The 23,800-nt window shown below is 39.9% G+C and overlaps 1 protein-coding gene and 1 non-coding gene across 4 annotated transcripts in view; both read right to left on the bottom strand.

Annotated features, from left to right (window-relative positions):
• The window catches only part of PHLPP2 (PH domain and leucine rich repeat protein phosphatase 2), a 63,612-nt gene that overhangs the window by 8,190 nt on the left and 31,622 nt on the right, over positions 1-23,800 (bottom strand). For all 3 annotated transcript variants that reach the window (XM_015100531.4, XM_042231901.2, XM_042231902.2), the window contains 12 exons: positions 22,661-22,815; positions 20,764-20,910; positions 20,154-20,384; positions 18,398-18,600; positions 16,543-16,603; positions 11,955-12,050; positions 10,506-10,661; positions 8,312-8,512; positions 4,897-5,059; positions 4,584-4,714; positions 3,398-3,508; positions 671-865 (listed from right to left, as the gene is read on the bottom strand). In XM_015100531.4, the coding sequence (XP_014956017.2) occupies positions 671-865; positions 3,398-3,508; positions 4,584-4,714; positions 4,897-5,059; positions 8,312-8,512; positions 10,506-10,661; positions 11,955-12,050; positions 16,543-16,603; positions 18,398-18,600; positions 20,154-20,384; positions 20,764-20,910; positions 22,661-22,815 (1,850 nt within the window). The remainder of the gene's footprint in view (positions 1-670; positions 866-3,397; positions 3,509-4,583; positions 4,715-4,896; positions 5,060-8,311; positions 8,513-10,505; positions 10,662-11,954; positions 12,051-16,542; positions 16,604-18,397; positions 18,601-20,153; positions 20,385-20,763; positions 20,911-22,660; positions 22,816-23,800) is intronic.
• On the bottom strand, positions 23,650-23,756 carry LOC114118138 (U6 spliceosomal RNA). The gene has a single exon (XR_003591682.1). It is a non-coding gene; the product is annotated as a U6 spliceosomal RNA (small nuclear RNA).

Below are 23,800 nucleotides of genomic sequence, written 5' to 3'. Positions count from 1 at the left end.
GTATGAAAAATGCTTGGAACTGTGCCCAGCTCTTGGGAAGTGCCTCATAAATTGAGTTTCCTTTCCCAAATGCTTTATTTTGCCAAGTCCCTAGGCTCAATTCTATTACTGAAAAATAGACTTCTTTCCCAACATCTTTGTGTTATAATGACAGGTGAAACCAGCTTGGGCTCCAGGCTGTCGCATCTGAACAATGAGTATGCAAAGGGTCACTCTCTCAGTTGCACGTATGCTTTAAGCAGCCCACCTGCTGGGCAAGATGCTCTATTAGCCGCAAAGAGTTTTCAACAGTTTGGTTTATAGGGTGTTTGCCTTTAAGGGGCTTAAGCATCAGCGAGGAGATTAGTTGGTAAATCCTCAATAATAAGTATTTTAAAAACAAGAATCTGATGAGTGCTTAACCTCTGTAGGTCACTGACCCTTAGGAGAATCTTCTAGAGGCTTAACCACCTTCCTTCCCTCAAATGCACATAACACATACATAACACATGCTGTCTGGGCTTTCCAGATTCTCAGCAGCCTTGAGAAAACAAACTGCTCCCACAGGCTCTTTAAAGAGCCACAGTCCCCATGTTCCATGCTGATGGACAGAACGGTCATGAGACAAAAATCAAGATCTCACCTTGCTCCTGTACTTATAATTGAGACCCAGACCAACCCACCTGCTTACCTGTGAGATACCAAGAAGGTATTAGCCATGAAAACTGTGTCATTTGTTGACTGCTGCACCTCTTCCAGAAGCACATCAGCCATGGTGCACTGGAGAAGGCGAGGGAGCTCCTCGTTCCGGTCACCGTCAAACATGCCATACACAGCTCCCACCCCCTCTGCAAAGTTATCCACAGCTAGAGCAGACACACATAACCTATCACAGAAACAGAAGAAAGACAGAGAAAGTCAGTGGCAAAGCATTCTTCTCCAGGGAGCTTCTTTAAAAAAGGAAGGGAATTCCCTAGCAGTCCTGTGGTTAGGACTCACTTCTAACACAAGGAACACAGGTTTAATCCCTGATCAGAAAACTAAGATCTTGTACGCCATGTGGTGCAGCCCTGATTGAGTGGAGAAGAATAGTGGTAAATCTCCATCTATACATGAAAAAAGGGTTACACAGAAGATAAGTAGGCAACATCTTAAAGAGTTGATGTCATAAGAAATGGAGGAATTCAGCCACATTCAGGAGCAGTACATATTACCTTTGCAATGTTACAGAAGGCTAGAAAGATGTTTTTTCTCAGTAGTGATAAAGGCCTATTATCGACACCCTTCAAAGACTTCCCCAAAGTGTACAACACACCTGTAGCTCAACAAGTTGGGTTTATCATATAACAACGAGAGAAAGCACACCATGGGACTCAAGAGTATATTAGTGGGTATTGGAAAAAACCTAGTATAGTATTTGGGTTTGGCTGGATCACTTTGGGGAAACTCTAACAAAGTGGGGGGTGATACTAGATTGGGTGCTGTCAGAAAGCAGGGCTATTCTGGGACTTCCCTGTTGGTCCAGTGGTTAAGAATCTGCCTTCTAAGGCAGGGAGTACAGGTTTGATCCTCAGTTGGGGACCTGCCTCACGGTGCAGCCAAAAATTTTAAAATATACATATTAATAAGAGAAATTTCAAATCCTGAAAGATGATGGTGTGAAAGTGCTGCACTCAATATGCCAGCAAGTTTGGAAAACTCAGCAGTGGCCACAGGACTGGAAAAGGTCAGTTTTCATTCCAATCCCAAAGAAAGCCAATGCCAAAGAATGCTCAAACTACCACACAATTGCACTCATCTCACACGCCAGTAAAGTAATGCTCAAAATTCTCCAAGCCAGTCTTCAGCAATACGTGAACCGTGAACTTCCAGATGTTCAAGCTGGTTTTAGAAAAGGCAGAGGAACCAGAGATCAAATTGCCAACATTTGCTGGATCATCGAAAAAGCAAGAGAGTTCCAGAAAAACATCTATCTCTGCTGTATTGACTATGCCAAAGCCTTTGACTGTGTGGATCACAATAAACTGTGGAAAATTCTTGAAGAGATGGGAATAACAGAGCACCTGACCTGCCTCTTGAGAAACCTATATGCAGGTCAGGAAGCAACAGTTAGAACTGCACATGGAACAACAGACTGGTTCCAAATAGGAAAAGGAGTACGTCAAGGCTGTATATTGTTACCCTGCTTATTTAACTTCTATGCAGAGTACATCATGAGAAACACTGGGTTGGAAGAAGCACAAGCTGGAATCAAGATTGCCAGGAGAGATATCAATCACCTCAGATATGCAGATGACACCACCCTTATGGCAGAAAGTGAAGAGGAACTCAAAAGCCTCTTGATGAAAGTGAAAGAGGAGTGAAAAAGTTGGCTTAAAGCTAACATTCAGAAAACAAAGATCATGGCATCTGGTACCATCACTTCATGGGAAATAGATGGGGAAATAGTGGAAACAGTGTCAGACTTTATTTTTGGGGGCTCCCAAATCACTGCAGATGGTGACTGCAGCCATGAAATTAAAAGACGCTTACTCCTTGGAAGAAAAGTTATGACCAACCTAGATAGTATATTCAAAAGCAGAGACATTTCTTTGCCAACAAAGGTTCATATAATCAAGGCTATCGTTTCTCCAGTAGTCATGTATGAATGTGACAGTCGGACTGTGAGGAAAGCTGAGTGCCAAAGAATTGATGCTTTTGAACTGTAGTGTTGGAGAAGACTCTTGAGAGCCCCTTAGAATGCAAGGAGATCCAACCAGTCCATTCTAAAGGAGATCAGTCTTGGGTGTTCTTTGGAAGGACTGATGCTAAAGCTGAAACTCCAGTACTTTGGCCACCTCATGCGAAGAGCTGACTCACTGGAAAAGACTCTGATGCTGGGAGGGATTGGGGGCAGGAGGAGAAGGGGATGACAGAGGATGAGATGGCTGGATAGTATCACTGACTCGAGGGACGTGAGTTTGAGTGAACTCCGGGAGTTGGTGATGGACAGCGAGGTCTGGCGTGCTGCAATTTATGGGGTCACAAAGAGTCAGACACAACTGAGCAACTGAACTGAACTGAATAAGAGAAAAAAATGTTTAATAAAGTTAAAAAAAAAAAAGAAAGCAGGGCTATTCTATGGTTGATAATCTCAACAAACCTTAACTACAGGGAAAGAAGGTTAGCATGGGAACAAAGCTGTGATTGATAAAGAAAGGAGCAGTCACCCATCTTAGTTACGAGGTGGGATGTGAGTGTTCTGTGCACATCTTGTTGTGTCTTACCGGATCACAGTCTCAGAGGAATCTTATCTGATGTTGACATTCTGTGATTTGTTTATGTCAAACCAGGAGAACAACATGGCCTAGCTTTCAGCATTATATCTGTTCCCAGATGTCAGGAGAATTTTCTCAGACTTCATGGCCATGATACTCACTTATTTCTCTGCCCTGCCATCTCAGCCAGTCCGTGGCTCCAAAAGGTTGATGTAACTGTAGAATCAGTAGTTGGCAAAGGTTTCTGATCAATTTTCAGGGTGGTGATATGGCTGTGGGAAGTAGAGGAAAGGAGGTTTAAACCTTACATGCATCTCTACTTTACAAAAGCTATCCCAACAATAATTTGTTTTTACAAAATAATCTGTTGACATACCAAGACTCATTTCCAGAGAGACCCACAGACCAAGAAGGAAGAGAAAGAAAGAAAAGGGGTAGGAGGAAGACATACGGGCCAATTTTGTAATAACTGATGCCATTCATTTCACTGAAAAACTAAGCACAACAAAGATTTCTAGTTTCAACCAACTGTCTACTTAGTTGAAGTATTTTGATACAGTGAAGTCTTGGTACAGTGATTCTGCACTGTCTTAGATGTAACACAATATAATCTGTGCCACCTAAATTACCTATGCCTGCTATACAATCAGACCACTCAAGATAGCTGTTCTCTTGCTCTCTGTACCTCCCCTGCTTGACCAATTCCTGTCTCACTCACAGCCTACTCACCTGACTGACCTTCCCTCTTAATCAGAGAGCCTAATCATAAACTCATATATAACGCCCCACCCCACATCTGACCTCCCACCACTTTACCTAGCCCTAGCTGGTGACTGTTCTGATCTTTAGATGTGAACTATCTATCTCTACTATGACAGTTTATCAAAGGCAGGGGTGAGGGGGCGTGCTCCTCTGCTGTTTCCCAGGTAACCGTGACTTCCCCCTCTGCAGTAGATACTACCATGTCCTGCACACCATCTGCTGCACATGGTGGAGTGTTGCTCTAGTACCTTGGTTCAAACAAGTAAGAACCCCCTACCCTTTAAACCATGATGTCTCTGTTGCCTCCTCTGGGCTCTTTCTTTGGTCGTGGGCAAGTATAGGGTTTGCAAGCCTGTGGGATGCAGCCCCCTGTAAAGGTACCGGGGTACGGCTGAGCAGCAACCATGATGCTGAGCTTGACTGCTGGTCAGAACACCCAACACAAACTGGATCAAAGAAGAGAACCGAGGGGCTAAGTCATCCTACAGCTTTAATAAACTGAGGTCTACACAGTCATTATGAAGAACCACACAAGGTTGGTGGGAGTAAGAGCACACGTGGATTCAACATCAGAAGTCTTCCTACCTAAATGTGTCCAGTGTCTTGTGTTCCAGAACCAGATTTGTATTTCCAGTCAGGTCCAGGTCTTGTAAAGTAGCAGGCAGAGCCTCTGGAATCAGGATTTCGGTCAAGTCATTGCAACTTAGGTCTACAAACTGAAAGGAAAAGGGAGAGATTAAGTTAATTCTTAACTCCCTAACGTTCAAACTCCTACTATATCCTCAAAGGGAATTTCATTTCTTTCCAAGAGTCAATTAAATATACTGTGATCCCAAACTGCCGCTTTCTTAGGAGTCACACTTCAGCCATCACCCCAGGATACAGCACCCAGAAGTACCTGGATCTGAGGCAACTGCAGTATTTCCGGAAAAATACTAATGTGGTTGGAGTGGGCCACCAGAGTGTGCAGCCTTTTGCAGTTCGCAATGGTCGTGGGGATGGTTTTAAGCTTGTTACCACTTAGGTTGAGTTCTTCCAACTGCTCCAATTTATTTAGTTTGCTGAAAAAGAAACACCAAAATACCATACTGCACCTAAACAAGCAGCTGCCAAGCAAGTTCTACGGCAGCCAGAGTACAGAGGGGACCAGCCTGTGGCCTGGTAACTGGCCATAATGAACAGCCACCACGGTGAACGAATGTTCCCGCCGAGCCTCAGCCTCAAATGCAGCCTCATCTGCCTCCCTCTCAGTGCACCTTGAGAGCTGGAGTGTCCCATGGTTCTACTGCAGCTGCTGGATCTTCGGGGCAGGAACGTCTTCCTAGGGTTAACTAGACTAATTACGGTACTGCTTTGCCACTAACTAGTAGCAAAATACTGGGTAAGTTAGTCACTGGACATCAATATCCTCAGCTATAAAATAAAAAGTTGTACTAAATTATCACTAACATTCCTTTCAGTTTTAATTTCCAGTTATTCATAACATGATCCAGCTTCCATAAACTTTACCAAGTGCCGAGCATAAATACAACCCTGTGCCATGGGCTGTGATGCAGGCCATTCACACTGTCCCACTGGAGTAAGCCAAGCTTTCTATGCAGTAAGCAGAATCGCTTCAGAGGGCCTAACATCTTTATCTAGATTTTTTAAAACTGTAAAGATAATAAACTGCTCTAACAGAAAGTTTGTTATTGCTGTTTACTTGCTAAGTCGTGTCTGACTCTTTGTGACCGCATGGACTGCAGTCTCCCAGGTTCCTCTGTCCATGGGATTTCAGAGGCAAGATTCACTAGAGTGGGTATTCCTTCTCCAGGGGATCTTCCTGATCCAGGGATCGAACTCACGTCTCCTGCATTGCAGATGGATTCTTTACCACTGGTCTACTAGGGAAGCCCACAACAGAAAGTTCAGAAAATAAAAAAAATATACCCAGAGTACCACCACCAATCTGAAAAAGTTATTTTCATTTTGCTGAATTTCCTGTCAAATTTTTCATATGTAGATTTTGCATTAACTCTGCCCTTTTCATAGATCACAGATAATTTCCATTGCTAGAATACTAAAAAATTTGTAATAATTGAGTTTCGTGAATTAAAATTGCTTTCTTATTACAATAGTAATACTCACTGGAAAATATTGAAAAATAAAGCTGAACGTAAAAAAAAACTTTTAACCCCATGACCAGATGTAATCTCCGATGACAATTTGGTGGTGAGTATTCTTGTCCTTTGTAATGCATGAAACCCTATTTTTTTAAAAATTAAAACATGATGCTTATTACATGTACTGTTTTATAACTTTTTAAAAAACTTAATCATATATATTTAAGGTGTTCCCATGTCCAAACCTCATGCTTTTCTCTTACACAGAGGCACAGCATCTATATCTCAATCAGTCTTACTGAGCACCCAGAACTGTGCTGGATTCTGAACACAATCCAAAGGAAACAGAAGCCTTGGACTGTGCCCATGCAATTATAACGTTGTTCAGGAGATGACAGCAGACTTACGATTGAGGTTAGAACACATATTTTCCTTAAAATCTGCTCCTGAATTCCATTTAGTTTTATTATCTGTATTCAGATTACTCTAGTCCAACATTCAGAAAACTAAGATCATGATGGCATCTGGTCCCATCACCTCATGGGACATAGATGGGGAAACAGTGGAAACAGTGTCAGACTTTATTTTCGGGGGCTCCAAAATCACTGCAGATGGTGACTGCAGCCATGAAATTAAAAGACGCTTACTCCTTGGAAGGAAAGTTATGATCCACCTAGATAGCATATTCAAAAGCAGAGACATTTCTTTGCCAACAAAGGTCCATCTAGTCAAGGCTATGGTTTTTCTAGTAGTCATGTATGGATGTGACAGTTGGACTGTGAGGAAAGTTGATGCTTTTGAACTGTGGTGTTGGAGAAGACTCTTGAGAGTCCCTTGGACTACAAGGAAATCCAACCAGTCCATTCTAAAGGAGATCAGTCCCGGGTGTTCTTTGGAAGGAATGATGCTAACGCTGAAACTCCAGTACTTTGGCCACCTCATGTGAAGAGCTGACTCACTGGAAAAGACTCTGATCCTGGGAGGGATTGGGGGCAGGAGGAGAAGGGGATGACAGAGGATGAGATGGCTGGATGGCATCATGGACTCGATGGACGTGAGTTTGAGCGAATTCCGGGAGTTGGTGATGGACAGGGAGGCCTGGCGTGCTGCAATTCATGGGGTCGCAAAGAGTCGGACACGACTGAGTGACTGAACTGAACTGAACTAGTCCAACAATGTCATCAAATTAGGAGGACTTCATAAGTTTCAAGAGTATTACATCTGGTATTTCCCAAGAGCTTCATAAACTCATATAACTTACCAGTGGTGTGTCATTTTCACTTTATCTGAACATATTTGAGGCCAAATGAACTAATCTGCTAGGATTTCAAGAGATCTATCACATCTTGAAATTGAGATTCTGCATTCACTTTAAAAGCTATTGCTCAAGTTCTTTCAAGGAAGCAATCAACTTTATTGCACTTATCTTCTATAAGCGCCAAATATTTTATAAACAATCACAAAAATTACAATCTCTGTTTTCCGTGTTTAACACATTTCTAAGAAAATTTGTAAAACAAAACTAGAAAAGAAAATTTTCATTCAAATGGTATCAAATATAATTTTATGATATATATATAATTTCACTCAAATTATATCAAATGTCATTTTCCTATGTGTGTAGGTTTTGAAAATATGATTTTTAATAACTACCTTCATGGATTTTTCTGGTATCAAATTTTCTAAAAAATTTTTTAATCAAAGGTATTTTGGAAGATACTTATTTCTCCACTAATGCTGTTTAAAACTTTGACAACACCAAATGTCTCTCTTATGTCTTATAAATACAGCCTGGCTAAATACTATTCATCTCTGCAATGCAGCTACCTACACATATCTTTAACATCCTGCATTTATTACACTGCACTGCAACTGCCAATATTATAATACTTTTCTATTTCCCTAATTTAAATTCAAGTTCCTTAAGGACAGAGACTGCAACTTAATTATCACTGTCTCCCTAGTATGTACACAGGTCTTGACATACAGCAGACATTCAACCTATATACTAAGAATTAAACACATTTTAACCACAACCTCTGTGGTTAATGATACTTACAAAAGGGTACAAACAGACTTTCTCATTCAAGTAAGGGATCGGTAAGTCGGTCAACATAAAGCAAGAGCACCCAGTAAAAGAGCTGTGACATAGTCTGACAAATGTGGAACCACGTTACATGTCTGAAACGATCAGAGTATGGATCTGTTTACCTTGCAGGAAATGTCTGTAGCTGGTTGTTTGCAAGATGCAGGATGCGCAGGTGCGGATGCCCCACCAGGACGGGCACACACTGATCTGTCAGGAGGTTGTTGGTCAGGTAGAGCAGCTGTAGCGCACTCAGACTCTCCTCCCCAGCACAGGCAGATGGCAGAGACTCCAGACTATTTGCGGATGCATTCAAGTATCTGAGACTGACAGACACATGCAAACCATCATTTCCTTTATGGCTATTTGCTGCCTTCTGACGTGGAAACCATCATGCCATCTTAGTATGCAACAATGCCTTTCCATGGTCCCAAACTGATGACAAAATAATTTCCTCCAGGGTGTTTTCTCTGCTTCACTTTATCCAATGAAAGTTTCTTTTACTCAACTCATGCCAGTTAAGTTCCTGGGCTTCTGCACTGGCTTGATTCTAACCCAGCTTCATATTTTTCTGTCTGTATGTCTGCTGAAAGGATGCTGCTGAGTATCACATTCACAAGTATGTGAACTGTGAAGTCACCCTTTGGAAAAATTTTTGTCTGATTTTAATAGAATCATTTACTTAGCCACTCCTTCTATAATCCCCTAATTATGGGCATATCGGCTATTTCCAATTGTTTGTTATTATAAACATTGTAATGAATATCTTTGAGCCCATACCCAATTATTTCTTTAGGCTACATTCCCAGGAGCAGAAGCTGTGGGGTCAAAGGCTACACATATCTTTAAGATTTTTATACATATATTGCCAAAATCAGCTCCAGAAAGGCTATAACAAACTATACTCCCACAAGAAGGATACAAAGAATGCGTTGGCTCATACTTTTGTCAACACTGAATATCATAATTCACTTTAACCTTCACCTATCTAATAAGTAAAACATGGTATGATTTTAAAAATCTGCCTAGCACAGAGTTTGGTACATATAGAACACGTTCAATAAAAGGCAGTTAATATATTATTAAACTCGGTTCTTAAGTCATCCTCAAACTGTGTGATCTGTATCTCCAGTTAGCTTTTAAGTTATTGAGGGTACTGTGTGTCTGTATCTTTGTATGTCCCAAATTCTCTGTGCAGATACTAGTAACTATTATTGACAGTTTGCTACAACCTCTAGGTAACTTCCTTACTGCAGATTCTAAGCCTGTAAACTAATTTTATTCAGACTTCATCAGAATGAAAGGCACTGTAATGCAGTACTAACAAATACTTGCTAATTAACAAATATTACTGCACTAAGACTCCACATAAATTTTTCAAAGAGAAAATTTCCTTCATGCATTTTTTAGAATTTCCAAAGATCTTTAGGAAAATCCAACCAAATATATCATACATTAAGAGATGTATAAGCTGCCAAAAGCCTGGCATGCTGCAGTCCACGGGGTCACAAAGAGTTGGACACAACTGAGCGACTTAACAACAACAAACTGCCAAACAAAGAATAAGCCAGACGCTTGTGGGCTAAATGCTTTTTGTATGCATCCTGCAGCCTTATGTTAATTACTGCTGCTTCTCTCTGCTTTCTCCATGTCTAAATTGAAGACAATATTGCTTTCTCCATATTGCAGAAGACTATAATTAAAAACCAGTTTTCATTGAATGGTGACATACGTGTTAAATAAACCTGATTATGGGTATTAAAATAGGAAGATTTACTATCTATTTGTTAATTAAGAATGAGAAAGCAAGTAATACTTTTGGAACAATGTTGCATTTAAATTAAGTTTTCAAAGCAGGGAGTAAAAAAGGCCTGCAGATAAAGAGTGTAACTTAATGATAGCTTGGCAAGCTAGAAGCAAAAACTAAATTAACTTCAGTGGTATGTCCTTTTCTCCTAAGGCAAAAGCTGAAAAGTGCCCAAAGAAGCTGTATCAGAACACTGCAGCCTCTCTTTGAAGATCATAAATGTATTCCTTTTCTGAGATGAAAGCCTGAACCTTCCCAAGCTCTTGAAACCTGTTTACAACATAATAACTTCCCAAGTATTTGATGGTTATTTCACCTTTTGAGTTGAAGCTTCCTGCCTCCTAAGACAGTGTCATATTTTATTCCATACAAACTGGAAATAAGTCCACCCGTAGCCAGACTATGAAGTAAACACTCTGTAAAGATAGTTTCAAAGGTCACTCCGATGATAAGTCCAGGTAGTTTGCTTATCCCATTGTCCTGCTCTTCTCAATAAAATCTACAGCACTTACTTTAAGGCCTTAGAGAAGAGAGTATCTGGCAGCCTGGTGAGCAGATTATGCTGGACATCCAACACCTCCAGAGGGATGTGCTCCACCAGCGTGGGAAGGCTCTGCACATGATTGTGTCCCAGCATTAGTTTCCTAAGACTCAAGCTACTAAGGATTCTAAGGAAACAGAGCACAAAGAAACACCAACACCAACAAAAAAAAACAGGCTTAAATCTCTCTTCCTGAGTCTGCCCTTGGCTATTTAACTACAATCAGTAAATGTACAGAAACGTGTTCTTCTAGACAGTATCATCACCAACAGGTGCCTGAGCAGAAAGCAGCCATGACCATATGTTTACCCACCACCCACCAGGAAGTCACTCAGGTCATTCTGGGGAAAGATGAACTAATGAAAGCACACAGCCCCAAACATAAAAAGCCCCAAACAAAAAAAGCAATTTGTGCCATAAATCAATTTAGATTTCAAGTCTAGACGGGACCAAAAATTCAGTGAATTTATTAACATGAATATAATCAATGATAATAATTAAAAAATTTATTGTAACAAAAACTACGACTTATTCAGTTCTTAAAATGTGCCAGACCATTTAACAATTAGGTTAGAAGGGTTAAGTGACTTTGGTTTGCCAAAGATCTCACATCACACATAGTAAATGGTACAGTCAGGATTAAAGGCTGACTCTAATGCCATGTTCATATCTACTATGTACAAAGCCTCCTGTATACTTTTAAAGATTCTTCTAGGTAGTGACCTCACATTACACATCTTGGTACCACCCCTCATCCCCCAATGTTTGTATTTTTCCCCTCCACAGATAGAAACCCCACCATCTTATAAAGGTCAATTCAAACAGGTATTCTCCACACAGCATCCCCTAATTATTCAAAGTTCTGAATTTCTAAGGCATGTTATTTATACAGCACAGTGGCCAAAAGTGAGGCTTTAGAGTAAGAATGATTACATTTATATGCCAGCTCTTATCACTTCCTAGTTAAGTGTAACATTGAACAAACTATCTAACCACTCTAAGCTTTAGTTTCCCTATTTGTAAGATGAAGTAACAGCACCTATAAAATAAGGTTAACACAGGATTAAATAAGATAATGAAAGTAAAGCTCTTAGAACATTGACCAGCTCATACCAAATCACTCAGTACAGATGTTCTATTATCACTAACAAGTCACTGACCTCTGCCAGCAACTCTTGTACATTGTATCCCAGTCATCTCTGCACAGGTCACCCTTACTGTCTGCTTACTAAGTTCCTTGCTGGCCAAGACTAGGCCTGATGTGTTACTGTACTCCTTACAGCACTCATGCCGCCCTGCACTCAACAGATACTCAATGTTTACCGAAGAGATGAATCAAAGCATCCTTGACAGGCAACCCAAATATAAGAAAATTATTTAATTAAATGCATACATAATATATATATTAACACATGAATACCTCATGGGAACCTCTGTCAGGAGATTATAGCTCACATCTAATATTTCTATCTTCTTTGCTTCACAGGCCCAGTCAGGGACACACTCTAGCAGGTTTCTGCAGAAAATAAACAATTAAAGGGTATCATTTTGAATGAGGAGGAACTCACACCGTTGTAACACATCCACCCCTGTGCTCCCAGAGGGCAGAAGCACAGTGCCCAGGGCACCCCTGGTGTGCTGCCTGGAATACAGTAGATGCTCCATGAATGTTGCTGACAGAAAGGTGGAGAGAGAGAAAGAAGCACACACATGTGTGATACTGGATCAACTGTGTTGGGGCTCATGAAAATATGAAGACCTTTAGCACTAAAAGCACACACATGGCAGGATGGGACAGGAGAGAGAGGGGAGGAAGTCTTAAAGGAAGATGAGGCACCGTACACGTATCTTCAAAGCTGAGGAGGCTATCCCCAGGTGATAATGACTGGGGGAGAAGAGAAGTGAATTCTGGGGGAAAAGAACCAAAGGAATAAAAGTGAAGAAGCAAGAACAAAAGGTAACACGTCAGGGGAAAGTGCCAGATCATTCAGAATGTGAATTCAAATCTTCAGTAGAGCATTGGGCAGATCCTCAGTCACAGGAATTTTATTTTCAGATGTTACTTAGTTTCCCTAAGACTAAAAGTCTCTACTGATGGATGGATCAGTATGATGAGGCAGAGTGAAGTAAATGCTGCAAGAGAAATGCAGAACACCAATACAGTATACTAACACATATATATGGAATTTAGGAAGATGGCAATGACGACCCTGTATGCAAGACAGGGAAAGAGACACAGATGTGTATAACAGACCTTTGGACTCAGAGGGAGAGGGAGAGGGTGGGATGATTTGGGAGAATGACATTCTAACATGTATACTATCATGTAAGAATTGAATCGCCAGTCTATGTCTGACGCAGGATGCAGCATGCTTGGGGCTGGTGCATGGGGATGACCCAGAGAGATGTTATGGGGAGGGAGGTGGGAGGGGGGTTCATGTTTGGGAACGCATGTAAGAATTAAAGATATTAAAATTAAAAAAAAAATAAAAAATAAAAAAAAGAACTTGGAACAGGGTCACAAAATACAACTTTATTACATTTCTGTTGTGCAAAAAAAAAAAAAAAAGGTTAGCAATACTAGACTTTTTGAGTTAATGAATTTTCTCTTTGTAATAGATCACTGTACTTTGTTATAAATCACTGTGTCCTTGCTATGTAAAAATGTAACTTTATCACTATCTTAAGGCTAAATAGATCTTAAGGGGAACATCGGTGAAAGGATTTTCATTTGTTGGGCTGATGTTTGCAGCTAATTCTCCATATTCCCTGCCCTTATAATGAATGTGACTAACGTATAGGAGAAATAAGTATTAACCTTTAAGCATATAGGAGAAATAAGTATTAACGTTTAAGATTAATCATGTTAACCCTGGGTTAAATAAATTCCTTTCTTCACTCACTACACCCTCACCCTATAGGAATGTAACTTTATTTGGAGGGTGGTGCCTGGTTTAAGAAAAAACACCCTTGGAAAAAATAAGTTTTTTGGTTATCAGAAAGAAAGGATCATAAAGTGTCAGCAGGTCTCAAGGCCAGAAGATGATGTAATATCCCTAAGACCTTTTTTTAATATATTTATGTGAAGCACCTGATTTTGATGAAGGTCAGGACTGCTGACCCCAGCGTGACTCTGTATTCATCCCTATGTGTAACAAAAGGTATATAAGCAAACCCCAAAATAAAGAAATTGTATCAGTTTCCAGAAAAAAAAAAAAAAGAGAAATGCAGAAGCTGCTCTGACTACTCAGTGAAGGAAGCCCTTCAAGGCAAGCCCCCTAAGAAATATGACATCTGCGGTAGAATGTTGCACAATGCCCTGAGGTGTGGCAGGCATGTCAAGCAAGAGGCTGACAACACGCACTAAAGCACAGAGGCAAGAAAAGAATAAGAAGTAGTGTGGTGATGCTGGAGTGGCAAATATGGAGCAGAGTGAGGAGAAACAAGGCTGGAAAGACCTAACCATGTCTCGGAGGCTGCGACCTTATCCTGCAGGTGCAGGGGGGACCACTGAAGCGTTTGTGAGCTTCGAGGAGACAATGTCAGTTCTGCACTTTAAAGAGCTCACTCTGAATAGAAGAGAGGTCTGGCTAAGGTGGTTGTATTATTAAAAGGAAGCGTAATCAGGAAACTGTGAGACAATTTTATCCTGAAAGGAGATGATAAGGGAAGGGAAGAGAAAGGAGCTAGAAACACTTAGGAGGCAAAAATTAAAATGGCTTAGAAATGGAGTAAACATGTGAGTAGAGCAGGGAGAAGACTCAAAAGTGACATCAGAGAGGAGATCCTATCCAGAGGAAGGACTGAGAAGCTCCAAATGAGGTTGAGAATCATGAATTTCAGCAGTGTCCATCTTGAGCTGATCGTCTCATGGTAACACCAAAAGCTGAAACAGAAAACTAGACAAACCAGTTAAAGTGCTGGTGGAGGGGTGGATAATAAATCTCATTTTGCACATATCTGAGGTATTTGGAGACATGCAGGAGGAAACATCTATTATGAAATTGGACACACAGGTCTGAGGCTAAAAGAAGAGAGTATGGACTGGTACTCTGGGTGATGCGGACACTGAAGGGTAGTGAGATCCTAAATGAGATTGTGTCAAATGAGAAGTGCAGTAGCCAAGGACAGACCCTGAGACAAGTTACCTTTAAAGGGCTGGCTAAGAAGAGACAGGAGAAATGGTCAGAGGGGCATAGAAAAAATCAGACTGTATCAGCCAGCCAAGGAAACAGCATGTCTGAATAAAAGATAGCAAGGTGAACAATGTCAATATAGAAAAGTTCCACAAGAGGAGGTCTAAGACCAGCTGTCGTGGGGTGAACAACTGGGAACAGGAAAATGTGCCAAAAAATAGATAATTCTTGAGAAATGTGGACAAAAAAGGGATGAGCAAGATGAAGGAACAGAATAGTAGCTAGAAGGGGTGCAAGATAATGGGAATTTCTATTTGTTAAGACAGGAGATATAAATGTGCATAGAGACCAAGAAAGACACTGAACACATGTGAAAGGAGAGAAGGAGGGGTGACTAACAGAGCAAGGTTCAGGGCAGTGGGAGTGGATGCGGTCATAGGCACAGATGGCTGGGCTGGCTTGGAATAAAGGAAAGCTGAGAATGCATATGGATCTATGTGAATTTTAGCAAGGGGGTAGGAAGCTAAGGGAGATCACCCATGATGACCTCTATTTTCTCAGTCAAGTGGGAAGCTGAGCTCCAGAGCAGAGGACATAAGAAGGGGAGGGGTCGAAAGAAGCCAAGCAATTTGGAACAGATCCAGGACCCTGGAAAGAACTGACAAGAGAAGAAACTCCAGATGAGGCTGGCTGGAAACCGAATTTAGGGTGGGTCCACATGATTTTCTTCAGTAATGATCAAATTCAGTGCGGAAGGTAAATCTTCATCTTGAACCATGCAGAGGTTTTGCTGACAGGAAGACGACAGAATGAAATGGATGGAAGGGAATCCAGAACAACAGCTTAATAATAATGATGATAAAGTCACAACAACAAAAGGAATCCTGGCTATCATGGCTAATATTTCTTGAGAGACTATTTTATGCAAGGTACTAGGCTACATAGGTTGCATTTATTGTCTCATTTAAACTCTGTGGCAACTCTGACCATATAGGACTCCATCCACTGCCCATTCCACATGCTGCTACCACTCTATACCCACAGCACTTATGATGCTGCCCTCTCATTGCTTGTCCAATTGTCAAGACAAGCTAGACTGTAAAACTAGACTGTAAAACTCAGCCACTGACTCCTGAATGCCTAACACAGTGTTAAAAATGAATGAAGGAAAGAAAGCAAACCTCATTTATGTTTATTCTTGACCACTGACAGAAGAAATAAAATCTTGAATATAATTAACATCATTCTGCAAATCAGATTGACATGGCTCACAAGAGTAAGAAAATAACATTTTAAGTCACTCAAAACCAAGAATTATCTGATTCCAATTGGAAAAATCAATGCCCATGGAAGGGAAATAGTTCTTTGTTTGCAACTCATTCTAAATCCACAAACTGTAACTGAGTAATTCAGAGGCACCTTTCCCTTAATTAGATCAGTTCAGTTCAGTCGCTCAGTCATGTCTGACTCTTTGCGACCCCATGGACTGCATCACGCCAGGCTTCACTGTCTATCACCAACTACCAGAGCTTGCTCAAACTCATATTCATAGAGTCGGTGATGTCATCCAACCATCTCATCCTCTGTCATCTCGTTCTCTTCCTGCCTTCAATCTTTTCCAGCTTCAGGGTCTTTTCCAACGAGTCAGTTCTTTGCATCAGGTGGCCAAAGTACTGGAGCTTCAGCTTCAGTACTTTAACTAGATAGTATGGCCATTAAATGTACTCCTTTAGCCAGCCTTTTGCCCTTCTCTAGGTTATCCAAATATTTCAACATATTGGGATTTCCTATATCTCAAAACTGCCAGAGTGCCCACAGACATCTCTTAAGTATAGGAATCAAACCACCACCACTCTAATGAGACACACTCACCGGGAGAGTTCTAGAGATGTGAGCAGACTGGGTACTGGATAGACATTCACTGTTGTCAATCCTAATCAGAGAACAGATTGGTGTTAGTGACATTCTCCAAAGAAGAATGTAACTCAGAGGAAACACGGGGGGAAATCGATAAAAATTTGTGTCATCTACTGAGATGAACTAAAGATAAAAACCAGTAAGTAGGGACTTCCCTGGCAGTCCAAAGACTTTGCCTTCCAATGCAGGGGACACAGGTTTGATCTGTGATTGGAAAGCGAAGATTGCACATGCCTTTTGGCCAAAAAATCAAAACATAAAACAGAAGCAATACTGTAATAAATTCAATAAAAGACATCCCTGATGACCAGGGAGGGCCTTTCCCTCTGATAATTGGCTATTTGGCTACATCCTTCTGTGAAGCTGAAAGCTTAGTTCTTTACTCTTGAGGTGTCAAAAACCTCAAGTGTTCGTGTGAATTCTTCTAGGTTGTAGAATTTAAGGATTCTGTGAACAGAACAATTTTTTTGCTCTGTTCTGTGATAGAAAGGTATTACCTAAATTTGCATTTCTTTGACACTTAGTGAAATTGAATATCTTTTCTTCTTTAAACACAGAAAAGCAGTTACAATTGACCCTTGAACAATGTGGGGGTTACAGGCACTGACCCTCTGAGCAGTTGAAAATTCATACAAAACTTTATATAGTTTTATTTATATATATATATCCCCCCCACACACATACATATATATATACATATATGTAAATACTACAATACTACACAATCATGAAAACAGAGGGCTGATTGTAAAGTTACACTTAGATTTTTGTCTAAAGGGTTTGTTTGATGTGCCCCTAAACCCTGCATTATTCAAGGACCAACCATATCTACTACTGAAAAAACTCCATGTTTAAGTACACCTGTACAGGGAACTTCTTGGTGGTCCAGTGATTAGAATTCAGCGTTTTCACTGTCATGGCCCCAGTTCGATCCCAGATCAGGGAACTAAGATTCCCCCAAGCCCCATGGCATGGCCAAACAAAACAAACAAAAAGCAGACCTGTGCATTTCAAACCTATGTTTCCCAAGAGTCAACTGTATAACTTCCTCAGTAAAGAATTCTCTATAAACAGAATGGCCTCAACAAATATGAGGCCTTTTACATTGAAAAATAGCCCTGGGGCAAATAAATCACTATTGAAGTGAAGGGCTTCTCATTCTGGAATTAAGGCAGCACAAGGTTTTAGACTAGAGACTGGTAATCTTCTGTAAAGGGTTAAGCATTTAGTAACATTTTGGCCTTTGCAGGCCATGTGGTCTCTCTCAAAACTACTCAATCATTTTGCCACTGTAGCAGGAGAGTGGTTAATATGCAAACGAACATGGGTGTGTTCCCATCAAACTTTATTCAATTAAATTTGAATTTCATATAACTTACCCATGTCAAAATTATTTTTCCTCTGATTTTTTTAAAAACCCAACCTTTAAAAAATATAAAAACCCATCCCTCAAGGGCCACACAAAATGAGATGTAGGCCATATTTACAGGGCTGCAGCTGGCCAACCCATGTTGCAAGACTATTACTGAAATTCTCTTTTGAACATGCTTGCCCACCCTAACATCCTAGCATTCTGCAAAATGCCTCTGATTATTATAACATTCATTTAGTGAAGCTCAAATAATCCTGCAATGCCTTTTTATGCATATCTCAACCACTGAAGTGCTGACTGCAAACTTAAAGCTAGGTCTCTATGAACCTCAAACTCCACTTGGCAGAGTGGCTGAGGAACACCTCAGATGCCACTGTTCTTGTATAGCTCAGACAAGAGCTACAAGAGGAAACACAGGAGGCTGGGTAGAGAACTCACTGTTCGAATTCGCGTAGAGAGTTCGAAGCGAGAAGCCACTGAGCGTCAGCTCCCTCAGCTGGTTCCGCTCACAATGCAGCTGCTCCAAGTTGCAAAAGGAGCTAAGATCTAAGTCAGTCAGCTGATTGTCCCGCAAATCCATGTGGGTGATGTATTTATTTCCCTCCAGATTCTCAATAATCATGGTTTTTAGACGGTTCATCCTTAATATTCAGAAATAAGAAAATCATTAGAAATAAATTCTACTAAATGTGCTTACCAAAAGAAAAAAACAGGAGAGTATGTTTCTCTTGTCTCTTTCCTAAACAACTTAAGAATTTTACTCCTTGCCTCATTGTGCAAGGTACTAGGTAAATAACCACAGATAGTTGTACCTTGGGTTCTTTGTCTACAAACTAAGTTAGAGACTGTGCAGATTGGCAAATACATGTACAAATTAAAGAGAAAGAAAAGGGGACCATGTCCACAAACAGTTAGCCTAAAACCTGCATCCAAATACCTAGTAAGGTTAGGCAGGGATGAAGGAATAAAACAAAGAAATGAGAAGATGAGCATAACCTTTGGGGCTGGGACTAGCAGGACGGTCATAGTGTAAGTATCACATGAGAGCAAGAACAAACAGCTACGCTGCCTCTCACTGCTCTGCCTACTGTCCAGTGCCAAGATTCCCATTACATTAATTAAGGGAGAGGAAAACAGTCTGTTATCTATATGGAATAGTTCAAGGGCAAGTAAAAGAAAACGACTTCTTTGGCTTCTTCTATAAGGTATATGATTTAATGCATGCAGGCTTATTCTCATTTTCCCATTCTTCAATAAATTTTTGTTACTACGTCTTTATGAGGGACATCAATGGCTCAGTGTAAATAACAGAACATTCAGTATGTGTGCTTTACTACTTTCGTTTAGGAAAAGATTACAAATATATAAGTAATTTTAGAAAGGAATAAAACTCTCATTAAAAAATATTACTAGTAAAACTGGTAACATTTCAATTCTAATATCACAGATATCAAGAAGAAACCCAAGGATTCAACAGAAAAATGGTCAAGTTTATTATGGAAAAATACAAACCACCAATAAGCATACAAAAAGACACTCATCCTAATTCGTAATAAATGCTGATTAAAATGATGAAATACTGTTTTTTACCTACTACACTAACAAGGAAGAAGACTGCTAAAATCCAACATTGGTAAGGATGAAAGGAAATGGGAATTCTCATAAAACGTTGCTAGGTGGGTAAGTCAGAACAACCTTCATCTCTACCACATGGTACACCTACCTCATCCATAAATCTCTCTACCATTAAGTGAAAAATGAAGCTTTACTATAGCTTTAAAAACATACATTGTTCTAAAATCCTAATGGTTTCAAGAGTCTTTATTTTTAAAAAGAAAATGTAAAGGAACATCAGAGGTTAGGCAAAAAGAAAGCACAGTGAACAATGACCAAACAGACTTCCCTGGTGATGCAGTGGATAAGCATCCACCTGCCAATGCAGAGGGCACAAGTTCGATTCCTGTTCTGGGACACATGACACAGAGCAACCAAGCCCGGGCACCACAACTACTAAGCTGGTGCTCTAGGGCCCACGAGCCACAACTACTGAGCCCGCATGCTGCAACTATTGAAGCCCATGTGCCTAAAGCTTGCACTATGCAACAAGAGGAGCCTCTGCTTGCCACAACTAGAGAAAGCCCACGGGCAGCAGTGAAGACTCAGTGCAATCAAAAATGAAAAAGAATGACCTCACCTCAAATCCACATGTTTGATATGGCTCATCCGGTTCAGCACCCCCAGGTTTAGCACTTCCACTCGGTTTCCGGCCATAAACACTTTATCTAACATAGTGAGTTTCTCATAAACCTCGGGAATTTGACTAAAGTTGTTGAAGGAAATTCCCAGGGAGGACAGCTGTTGTAGATTTCCCAGTTCTTCAGGTAAAGTAGTCAGGAAGTTGCCATCAAGACAGAGAGTCTGAAGACTGCAAGAAGAAACCAACACAAAACTCCCTGATGAAACGTTTTAATTGGAATGGATAAAACTAGAATTATGGATTTTTACTTGTCACTAATTTATTATGAGTCCAATATGATTAGATGCCCTCAGTCTATCTATAGAGATTTACTAAGATGACTCAAATACAGATGGTCCCTTTAACATCAAGGGTAGTCAGAGCCTCTGTGGTTAAACTGAGGGGATAGTCTCTTTTGTAGGCAAGTAACTGCTGCTGATTAGAATTCTCATAATTACATGATCTATTTCACTGCAAGAGCTGATGGAACTAGCTTCATTCCAAATACCAGACAAGTTCCTTACACTGCAAACAAAGGAAAAAAACCCAGTAAAAATCAGGTACTTACTTCAGCAGACTGCCAATCTGACTCGGCAGGTCCTGGAATCCATTACAGGAAAGGTTGAGCTCAGTCAGGGTAGGAATTTCACATAACAATACAGGAAATGACCCAAGCTTATTATGGGACAAGTTCAGGCCCTTCAGCTGAGAAAATCTAAAAAGCAAAGGCACATTATACTACTGAATGAAAAAGTGATGTTGTAAATGTCCATCAAAGAATTTGTTCTGCGTATATTTACTGAACATTCAGTATGTGTCAAACAGTATGTGTGGCACAGACACCAGGATGACTAACGCCCAGTCTGAGCTATCAAGGAAACCAGGTCTGGTGAGATGGGAGTTGTTCTCTCTTCTCCTCAGAAAGGCAAACTCTTGAAAAACTCACAGTGGTACAATTATTTTCTATCAAGTTGAATCAATACCATTATTGATATGCTTCAAATAATTTCCTTTATTAAATGTCTACATGGAATACACAAAAGCCTTACAATTAATCAATTCATGGACACAGGACTAACTAACAAAGCTGTGGATCAAATCTCATTACAAGTAATTTCTCTTTTTGTAAATGACTGAGCCAGTTAGTTTAAAAATACATAGGTGATATGCAGTTTTACTGTAATGTGATGATACACAACAGAAAATAGTAATTTTTAACACTTCAAATTTTTATAGAAGTATCTACATAATGTCTCACTGAGAGATAGTATCATCATAAATTGGATCCTAAAGAGTCACTCCTGTAATTCTACTTAAGAGTATTATACTTCATTATTATACTAGTGCAAGATGGTAAGGCTAAGGTGATGATCTCCACAATGATGAACCATATCATCTACTTCTAGATGTGAATCCATGGTACCCCTCTCTAACATTTCTCTTTGAAAATTTCAACTTTTGTCTTCCAAATATCCTGACTTTGAGTACTGATTGTTCCTTTGATTTGGCACCTTGACTTCTAATTTCCTAAGCCAGCCCTCAAACAAGATTAACCCTATTTTCATAGAAATTCAGAAGGAAATACTAGAAGTCCACTTCCTTAAAATTATAGCTTGTTTTAATTTTTAAACATCAATATTATTAAAATAATTATCTCATTACTACATAGAGGCTTATGTTTGAAAACTTTGCAAAACATTTCAGATGAGGTAAAAATCATTCACTTTTTGAAAATTATGAAATACTAGTTACGAAGTATGTAAAATACATTTCAATGTGCATTTAGCTTTTTGATTACCATGTAGTTTGAACACTGTAACTTTCAATTTCTCCCCTTCCCACAAGAAGCCCAATTACTTACACCATGTATTTATTCACTTCTACTCATTTTTTAAAGAAAGGAAGGAGGTGAAGTTGGTGGATGGTGGGAATGGGGAATATATTCTAACAAAGGAGATGGAAAAATATATGGGTCATTGTCACTTAGGACTGAAATGGTTCCTTTACTAGGAGAGAGAGGTTTCATCACTGACAAAAGGCTTGTGAGTTGGCAGCAGCAGGTGCAAAGGAAAGATAAAAGCCCTAACCTGGGAGTGGAATTCTTGAAATTTGGCCTATTTCCTTTAAGTTATTTAAGTCTGAAATTTTTGATTTAAAAACTTCCCAAATATGGAATCTCTCTATTTACCCTAGCTGCAGATCATGCTCCACTGTCAATGACTTATAGAAAAAGATTATCCAGATCAAGGGCAGCTCGATGCTGCCTCCATGTCAGAAACTTCACATCTATCATATCTTATACAGAGGGGAAAGGGGGAGTGGGAAAACTGAACAAAAATTCTTACTTCTTCAAAAGGGAGGGGAAATTTTCAAATATGTACACAATGGGTAAACATGCTTATCTACAGATATTGATTTACAATTAGATTTTAGTAAGTTGGTCTGGAAACCTGTGCCCCACATACTTGTAGAAAGTGTCAAGGCCCCCTGGTCTTTCTAACTGCATGAAGTTGTGTCGCAAGTTGAGGTAGGTGATATCTTGACTGTAGAAGAGATGCTCAGGAACCTCCTCAAGGCTGTGACACGAGAGGTCGACGGTACTGATGCGCTGGGACACCACCTGGATGAGGTCACAGAGAAGAGCCATCTGAGCCAGTGCTGAATGTCTCCCACCCAGCGGAGGATGGAACAGCACTGACACAACAAGGAACCAATTAAAAAGATGGGGAAGACAAGAAAGGTCACAAGATCTGAGTATTCATTTATAAGAAGCAGTGAATTTTTACTTTTTCCCCAAAACCATATGATGCTTGAAAAACAGAAAGGTATAAGCTATAAAGTGTCTACAAGTTTAAAAAAAAAATCATAAAGATGGAAAGTTAGTAACAGCTCATGCAGGAAGTAAAGTTAAGATGATTCCAAGTAACTGTTCAAAACTTTAGGAGGGAATGTGATATTAAAGGATCTTTTAATATGGCCTTTTGCAGCTACATAAGCTCAGTTCCTAAATTGCACAGCTTCTTCATCTGTCATGAGGAAAATTAAAAAACCAAGTATGCAGCACTGCTGCTTAGCATGCAAAAGATGCTCAAAAAATATTAATTTCTCTTTACAAGGGCAGAAGAATAGAGAAGCTGTTTAAAATTGAAACTAGTTTTATTCATAGCAGATTTTATTACTATCACAAATACAGAAATAACACTGAAAAAGATTTATATTGCCACAATAGTATACTAATAAAACATGGGCTGTGAAAATGGATCTAAAAAAAAACTCAAAATATCACTACAAAAGTCATTCATGTTTTGGTGGCATGTCATTATACTAAAACAATCTTTAATGCAACTACCTAGCCCCATGAAGAAAAATGCGTTTAAATCCTGAAAAGATGGCTAAGAAGCAAGAGAATTTGGAAAATGAAATATATTTTTTTTCTTATTACCTTATTTTACTTAAAAATATGGAACGCTTTACTAATCTGCGTGTCATCCTTGCGCAGGGGCCATGCTAATCTTCTCTGTATCGTTCCAATTTTAGTATATGTGCTGCCGAAGCGAGCACTGAAATATAATTTTAGAGCACTTCATCTTTAGGGGACAGCTCCA

This window comes from Ovis aries, chromosome 14 (assembly GCF_016772045.2).
Source record: "Ovis aries strain OAR_USU_Benz2616 breed Rambouillet chromosome 14, ARS-UI_Ramb_v3.0, whole genome shotgun sequence".
NCBI lineage: Eukaryota > Metazoa > Chordata > Mammalia > Artiodactyla > Bovidae > Ovis > Ovis aries.
The sequence above is the reverse complement of the archived record's forward strand: the minus strand, read 5'-3'. Positions and strand labels throughout refer to the sequence as shown.